The 9,021-nt window shown below is 52.9% G+C and overlaps 1 protein-coding gene across 1 annotated transcript; it reads left to right on the forward strand.

Annotated features, from left to right (window-relative positions):
- Positions 1-629: 629 nt before the first annotated feature.
- On the forward strand, positions 630-7,524 carry LOC134346392 (C-C motif chemokine 21-like). The gene is made up of 4 exons (XM_063047749.1): positions 630-802; positions 1,643-1,769; positions 1,965-2,087; positions 5,586-7,524. The coding sequence occupies exons 1-4, from the start codon at positions 736-738 to the stop codon at positions 5,599-5,601; spliced, it is 333 nt and encodes a 110-aa protein (XP_062903819.1). The 5' UTR covers positions 630-735; the 3' UTR covers positions 5,602-7,524.
- Positions 7,525-9,021: the final 1,497 nt, after the last annotated feature.

Here is a 9,021-nt window from a genome sequence, read left to right on the forward strand (position 1 = left end):
AGGTTCAGGGGTTCAGCTCAGGGCTAACAACCCTGACTGGTCAAACAAAATAGTTACAGAAACAGCAATGAAGAATCCTTCGACATCTGAGTGTGATGCCATTCCCGAGTTCCCACCCCGGGACTCGCATAACTGACAGTAGTAAAAACCAAGAAGATGAAGGAAACTCTGTCGAGGACCAGAGATGCTGTCATAAATAACAGCGGTGCAACGGGCAGTAAGTAATTTCCACGTACATGTGATAAATAGAGTTCTAGATTCAAGATTGTTTAATGTCATTTCCAGTACACAAGTGTAAAGGAGAAGAAAATAATTGTCAATAAATCTGTCTTCCATTTGTTCAGAGTAGGAACTAATCTTCCATTTGCTCAGTACTTTGTCCACACGATTCAACAGATAGCTCTCTCAAACAAAGAATTAACTACGAACATACAAATCCATTTTAAGAGGTTTCGGGAATGTAGGGGGAGGGGAGTTGGAACAGAGTTTTGCAACTAAGAACTTCTTTCTTTTCATCTTGTGCCAAGATAATTAATCAAAGTTTGGCAAGTAATTTGACATCTTATGGAAACAATATGGTTAGGACATGTTGCGCGGCTGGAACATATAAATACCAGAGGCTGACTTGGAAGCGGCAGAGAACAGAAGAGGTCTCTGCTCAGAGCACGGGAGAGAGAGAGAGACAGACAGAAAGAGACAAAGCGCCTGCAAGCTGCCATCCATATCCCACCCAGCATGAAGACAGTGCCCGCTGCCTTATTCCTGCTCTCCACCGTCGCTGCTTTTTGGAGCATTTCTCAAGGTCACTACCCTTCTCCCATTCTCCTCAGGGTATAAGTAATGGTCAGGAAGGGTGGGAAATCACAGGATTTGTGGTGGAGGGGTCTACCTCACTGTTTTTCTGTCCTGTACACTGGCTTCTTCTCCTCCTTCCCCTTTTCCTGTGGTGCACTCTCCTCTCCTTGCAGATTCCTTCTTCTCCAGCCCTTTACCTTTCCCACCCATCACCTGCTAGCTAGTCCTTCTTCCCCTCTTCCCATCTTTTTATTCTGGCATCTTGCCTCTGCCTTTCCAGTCCTGATGAAGGGTCTCAGCCCGATACGTTAACTGTTTATTCATTTCCATAGATGCTGCCTGACCTGCTGAGCTCCTCCGGCATTTTGTGTGTATTGGTCTGGATTTCCAGCAACTGCAGAACCTCCTGTGTTTATAACTTCAATATTTTTTCTCACATTTTGCACTACAGATTTAATTTAATTTTTCATATATATTTCTTATTGTAATTTGTAGTTTTTATTATGTACTGCTGCCACAAAACAACAAATTTCCCGACATAAGCCGGTGATATTAAATTGGATTATGAATCTGAGACTAACTTGGGGGATTGGGAGAGGATTCCTTGGAACTGGAGACCAAAGGGACGCCAGATGCTGGAAGCTGGAGCAACAAGCAAACGGCAGCGGGTCGAGCAGCGGCTCTGGGGGGTGGGGAAAGATATTTTTGATGCTGGGGTTGCTACTGCCCTTGTTGGAATTTAGACAGTCACCTTGCTAGCATGGATCAGTCGGACTGAAGGGCCTGTTCCCTGCTGCAAGATTCCATGACCCTGTGATCACTAACTCAGAGATTATTCATCTTCCAGCCAGCGACAGTGACAACAGCTTGACGGACTGCTGCCTTAGAACAAGCCCAAAAATAATTCCAGTCAACGTTGTGAAATCCTACGAGGTACAGACACCTGGGTATGGATGTAACATTCACGCTGTAATGTGAGTACTGACTCCTCATTCCCCATCGCAATTTCCCAATGGGAGGCGGGGGTGGGGTGGAAGGAGCTCGCCTGAGACGTGCTCCAGTTGGGCACTAGGAGGGGAAGAGGGAAGGCAAGGAAGGACGCAGGAATCTCTGGGAAGATCGGCCCTCGGAGAGAGTGACTAACCTCGGCTACGTCACCTTTGCCATAGGTTCCGGACCAAGAGGAACAAAATCCTCTGTTCCCCTCCAAAGAAGAAATGGGTACTTAACCTGATGGAAACCATTGACAATAAAAAGAAGCTGAAGAACCTGAAGAAACTGAAGAAATCACGGTAAGGCCCTTATCACCTTCAACTCATGGCCAGTTACACAGCCCCCCTCTTCTCATACCTCCTCTCCCTTCTCTTCTTCTCTCCTTTTCCGCCTCTCCTCTCCGCTCCATGTCCTCCCCTCTCCCCTCCACATCCACGTCCTCCCCTCTCCCCTCTCCCCTCCACATCCTCCCCTCCCCTCCACATCCTCCCCTCTCCCCCTCCCCTCCACATCCTCCCCTCTCCCCTCTCCCCTCCACATCCTCCCCTCTCCCCTCCACAACCACATCCTCCCCTCTCCCCTCTCCCCTCCACATCCTCCCCTCCCCTCCACATCCTCCCCTCTCCCCTCCACAACCACATCCTCCCCTCTCCCCTCTCCCCTCCACATCCTCCCCTCCCCTCCACATCCTCCCCTCTCCCCTCTCCCCTCCACGTCCACATCCTCCCCTCTCCCCTCCACAACCACATCCTCCCCTCTCCCCTGTCCCCTCCACATCCTCCCCTCCCCTCCACATCCTCCCCTCTCCCCTCCACAACCACATCCTCCCCTCTCCCCTCTCCCCTCCACATCCTCCCCTCCCCTCCACATCCTCCCCTCTCCCCTCTCCCCTCCACGTCCACATCCTCCCCTCTCCCCTCCACAACCACATCCTCCCCTCTCCCCTCTCCCCTCCACATCCTCCCCTCCCCTCCACATCCTCCCCTCTCCCCTCCACGTCCACATCCTCCCCTCTCCCCTCCACATCCTCCCCTCCCCTCCACATCCTCCCCTCTCCCCTCTCCCCTCCACATCCACATCCTCCCCTCTCCCCTCCACATCCACATCCTCCCCTCTCCCCTCCACATCCACGTCCTCCCCTCTCCCCTCCACATCCTCCCCTCCCCTCCACATCCACGTCCTCCCCTCTCCCCTTTCCCCTCCACATCCTCCCCTCTCCCCTCCATGTCCACATCCTCCCCTCTCCGCTCCACAACCACATCCTCCCCTCTCCCCTCTCCCCTCCACATCCACATCCTCCCCTCTCCCCTCCACATCCTCCCCTCCCCTCCACATCCTCCCCTCTCCCCTCCATGTCCACATCCTCCCCTCTCCCCTCCACAACCACATCCTCCCCTCTCCCCTCTCCCCTCCACATCCACATCCTCCCCTCCACATCCTCCCCTCTCCCCTCTCCCCTCCATGTCCACATCCTCCCCTCTCCCCTCCACATCCACATCCTCCCCTCTCCCCTCTCCCCTCCACATCCTCCCCTCCCCTCCACATCCTCCCCTCTCCCCTCTCCCCTCCACAACCACATCCTCCCCTCTCCCCTCTCCCCTCCACATCCTCCCCTCCCCTCCACGTCCACATCCTCCCCTCTCCCCTCTCCCCTCCACATCCTCCCCTCTCCCCTCCACGTCCACATCCTCCCCTCTCCCCTCTCCCCTCCACATCCTCCCCTCCCCTCCACATCCTCCCCTCCCCTCCACATCCTCCCCTCTCCCCTCCATGTCCACATCCTCCCCTCTCCCCTCCACAACCACATCCTCCCCTCTCCCCTCTCCCCTCCACATCCACATCCTCCCCTCTCCCCTCTCCCCTCCACATCCTCCCCTCCCCTCCACATCCTCCCCTCTCCCCTCCATGTCCACATCCTCCCCTCTCCCCTCCACAACCACATCCTCCCCTCTCCCCTCTCCCCTCCACATCCACATCCTCCCCTCCACATCCTCCCCTCTCCCCTCTCCCCTCCATGTCCACATCCTCCCCTCTCCCCTCCACATCCACATCCTCCCCTCTCCCCTCTCCCCTCCACATCCTCCCCTCCCCTCCACATCCTCCCCTCTCCCCTCTCCCCTCCACAACCACATCCTCCCCTCTCCCCTCTCCCCTCCACATCCTCCCCTCCCCTCCACGTCCACATCCTCCCCTCTCCCCTCTCCCCTCCACATCCTCCCCTCTCCCCTCCACGTCCACATCCTCCCCTCTCCCCTCTCCCCTCCACATCCTCCCCTTCCCTCCACATCCTCCCCTCTCCCCTCTCCCCTCCACATCCACATCCTCCCCTCTCCCCTCCACAACCACATCCTCCCCTCTCCCCTCTCCCCTCCACATCCTCCCCTCCCCTCCACGTCCACATCCTCCCCTCTCCCCTCTCCCCTCCACATCCTCCCCTCTCCCCTCCACGTCCACATCCTCCCCTCTCCCCTCTCCCCTCCACATCCTCCCCTCCCCTCCACATCCACGTCCTCCCCTCTCCCCTCTCCCCTCCACATCCTCCCCTCCCCTCCACATCCTCCCCTCTCCCCTCCACATCCTCCCCTCCCCTCCACATCCTCCCCTCTCCCCTCCACATCCACATCCTCCCCTCTCCCCTCTCCCCTCCACATCCACATCCTCCCCTCTCCCCTCCACGTCCTCCCCCCTCTCCCCTCCACCTCCTCCCCTCTCCCCTCCACATCCACATCCTCCCCTCTCCCCTCCACATCCACATCCTCCCCTCTCCCCTCTCCCCTCCACGTCCTCCCCTCTCCCCATCACGTCCCCTCTCCCCTCTCCCCTCCACGTCCTCCATCCTCTCCCCTCCACGTCCTCCCTCTTCTCCCCATCGTCCCCTCTCCCCTCTCCCTATCACATCCCCCTCCCCTCTCCCCTCGTCCCCTCATCCTCTCCCTACCATTCCCACTACTCATGTTCTGTCCACTCATCTGCTCTTTCACTCTCGATCCGTGACCCTCTCCGAACACCCTTTCAGATTCTAATTAGCATACTTATCACACATACATCAGGACTCACAGTGAAATACGCCGTTTGCTTTAACTACCAACACAGCCTAGGGATGAGCTGGGGGCCGCCTGCAAGTGTCCAGCCCCAGTGTAACATGCCCATAGTGATTAACAGAGCAACGCCACCACCCAGCTGTCCACTCACCCCTGGTCAAGGCTGCTTCTGGGCCTCCAGCCTCCAGACCCTGGCCCAGACTTGCAGACTCTGGGCTTCAGATTTCCCAACCATTCGGCTTCAACTTCCAGACTTGCTAACCGGACCACCCTCCACACCCTCCGCACCCTCCACACCCTCTGCACCCTCCGCACCCTCCTCCTTCCCAGCTCCCCTTTCACCCCCCTCCTCCTCTCCTGCTCCGTTCTCCTCTCTCCACCCCGAAGCCTCCAGCTCCTTTTCCGGCCACCTTTTCCTTTTGGACTGGTGAGACCTCAGCACCCACCCTCACTTCCACCGTTCTTCATAATGCTTGTCGCTCTCACTCCACCATTTTGAATCACCCACCCAGGGCCCTCCCACAGAACCTCTCCCCATCGTCACTATCTATTCCCCGCCTGCCCCCCTCGCCCTCCCGTCACCATTGCCCAGCACCCCACTGCGTGGCATTGCCTAGGATGGTGCGGGGAGTAGTTCTCAGCACTAAATGCACACAGAAGATAAGAGATCTGTACAGTCCATTCGGCCCACAGTGTTGTGCTGACCAACATGGGAGGAACTAATCCACTGACTGATTCTTCCTCTTCCTTCTGCAGGGCAAAGAAAAACTGAGGAGAGACTGTGGCCTGGAGACTTCCTGGATCTTCCTTCCGTTAATCTGTTCTTCTACCAAAGTTGCCCACATATGTGAATGCAGTGGATCTTTCTCTGCTACGATTCTCCCCTCTCCCCTCAAAGAGCCTTTCCTCCGGCTTATGACCCACAGACCCCATCAGGTTGGCCCAGAGCTCATAAAGCCAGCACCTACCCCACGCTCAAGTGACAGTGAATTAGAAACCATACCAGTGAGTCCAATATTTGTCTGGGCTTGGAAATTCACTCTGTGTCTGAACCCGGGAGTGTGTGATGGGACAGTGTAGAGGGAGCTTCACTCTGTGTCTGACCCCGGGAGTGTGTGATGGGACCGTGTAGATGGAGCTTCACTCTGTGTAACCCCACTGTCCCTGTAATATCTCTCATCTTTCAAGGCTTATTCACTGCCACTTGATTTTACACTGCTATTTTCGGGTGGGTTCCAGGTGCTGTATAAGCTCCTCTCTCTCCTGCCCCCACCACTCTAATCCCCCTCGGAGAGGGGCCTGGGCTTGGACCGCCAACTGTGGACAGGGCACTGGTCCTAGTGAAATGTGAAACCCCCCCCCCCACTTACCCATTAGCTGCATTCCTCACCTCTGCCTCCGCAAGGTGACACTTCAAGTGAGACAGAGGACTTGCCCCCTGGGATAATGTGAATACCGATTAATGAATGTTCCTTTAATGCTGCAATCGATGCTGACTGGTGCTACTCATTACAGGTGGGAGGGGTACAGCGGGCACAAGGGCTCCTTGTCCTTCCTATCACCTGCCCTGGGACTTGGGCACTGGTGAAGTATTTGCCCCTCTCTTCCGCACTCACGTGGGGAGCTTCTGTCGGCTGTAGGCCTGACCCTTTGCTCTCTGCAGGGCTTTTGGGTTTTTTTCTGGTTTTGTAAATACCTGTGTTTCTAACTATTCTCCCCCAGTGAACCACGATGAGCTGGTCAGGCAGATAGCTTCAGCACTTACATTTTATATTCAGCTTCTGTAATTTTTTAAAACTGATTTTGTACCATTCAGCACAAACACAAGGGAATCTGCCGATGTTGGAAATCCAGAGCAACATACACAAAATGCTGGAGGAACTTAGCAAGTCAGGCAGCATCTCTGTAGAAGAATAAAAAGACATTGTTTCGGGCTGCGATCCTTCATCAGGACTGGAGAGGAAGAGGGAAGATGCCAGAATAAGAAGGTGGGGGGATGGGAAGGACTACAAGCTGCAGGTAATAGATGAGACCTGGTGAGGAGGTGGGGGAGGGGGATGAAGTAAGAAGAAGTTAAATTTGAGGTTTTTGCCTCAGGAGGTTCCTGTGAAGAAATACTTCTCCGTGATCCATTGTGTCACGGGGAAGGACATTGACTCCTGGGATCGAAGGCCTGGTTCTTTGGAATGTGGACGGTTTCTGGGATCATCCCATTTCATGCTGGAGGGACCTTAACTAAAGAGATGTTGATGCCTTTGAGGAGAGAACGATTCCACTGGGGTGATGCAATTTGCACCATGTTTAATGGGGTTAAATATTGCAGAATTTTGTTCAGTTTTAATCTGTTCAGTATGGGAGAGCTGCACGGGTTATACAGCGAGGGTTCACTGGGTTATACAGCGAGGGTTCACTGGGTTATACAGTGAGGGTTCACTGGGTTATACAGTGAGGGTTCACTGGGTTATACAGCGAGGGTTCACTGGGTTATACAGTGAGAGTATGACAGTGTACACCTGTGGCTAAACATCGACTGCTTTTGCCTTTCCATAGATACTGCTTGACCTGCGGAGTTCCTCCAGTACTTTGTGTTTGTTGTACCATTCACCTCTTGTGTTTTGTTTTATACTTCTGTACAATTGTTTTAAAAGAATTAATTTTGTATGGTTTTATAATGTGAAAAATAAAATTCCGTTGAAATCTATCTGTGGTCTCGGGACCTTTATTCCCCTCTCGTCTACCTGTGAGACCTTGTTCCTTAACCCCTGCACCACTGCCCTCTTCCTCTCTGCCTCCTGGCCACAAATAAGGAGGAGGCCATTCAACCCCTTGAGCCTGATCACCCTCATCGCCTCCCCCCTCTCCTCTTTGGAGTTTTCTTCTTTTGGAATTGGCATATCTCTGTCAAGGTCGGAGTTCATGCCCATGTTTTATGACCCATTACGGAGGACATTTAACAGCCTATCACATTGCTGGGTCTGGAGTCACCTATAGAACATAGAACAAGTCAAGTAATTGGCTTACCCACAGAAATGCCCTCTGGTGTTAGGCATTTCAATCCTGGGGAAAAGAAAATATCGACTATTGATGTCAAAGTGGAGTTTATTGTCTATGTGTGCACAGAAAAATTGAGAAACTTCCTTACAGCAGCATCACCGACACAGATCGTCAGATTAGCTTTATCTGCCACATTTAAATTTATGTGTCACAAGTGTCGTCGCACCTCTGTGCCAACACAGCCTGCCCGCAATTTACCAACCCTAACCCGTACGTCTTTTTGAAATGTGTTCAGGAAATTGGAGCAGCGGAGGAAACCCGCGCGGTCACAGGAAAAACGTGCAAACCCCTTACAGGCAGCGGTGGGAGTTGAACCCACATCACCGGCGCTGCAAAGCGTTACTCTAACCACTACGCTACCGTGGGCAGATCAGTCCAGGGCAAGAGGGCACAGATTGAAGGCCAGAGGAGACAAGTGCAAGGGGGGTGTGTTTTTCACCTGGAGAATGGTAATTATCTGGCATATGCAGCTAGAGGAGGTGGTGAAGGGAGATGTGATTACAATGTTTACAAATACATTCAAACTGCTATTTGGATAGGAAAGGTGATGAGGGATAGGGCCAAATGCTGGGAAATGGGATTGAGTATACTTGGGCGTCACCTACCTTAAAGAGGGGTAACTTCGAAGGTGTGAGACGTGAATTAGCTAAAATAGACTGGCAAATGACACTTAAAGGATTGACAGTGGATATGCAATGGCAAGCATTTAAAGATCACATGGATGAACTACAACAATTGTTCATCCCAGTTTGGCAAAAGAATAAATCAAGGAAGGTAGTGCACCTGTGGCTGACAAGGGAAATTAGGGATAGTATCAATTCCAAAGAAGAAGCATACAAATTAGCCAGAAAAAGCAGCTCACCTGAGGACTGGGAGAAATTCAGAGTTCAGCAGAGGAGGACAAAGAGCTTAATTAGGAAAGGGAAAAAAGATTATGAGAGAAAACTGGCGGGGAACATAAAAACTGACTGTAAAAGCTTTTATAGATATGTGAAAAGAAAAAGATCGGTTAAGACAAATGTAGGTCCCTTACAGACAGAAACAGGTGAATTGATTATGGGGAACAAGGACATGACAGACCAATTGAATAATTACTTTGGTTCTGTCTTCACTAAGGAGGACATAAATAATCTTCCAG

The sequence above is a fragment of the Mobula hypostoma genome, chromosome 5 (genome assembly GCF_963921235.1).
Source record: "Mobula hypostoma chromosome 5, sMobHyp1.1, whole genome shotgun sequence".
NCBI lineage: Eukaryota > Metazoa > Chordata > Chondrichthyes > Myliobatiformes > Myliobatidae > Mobula > Mobula hypostoma.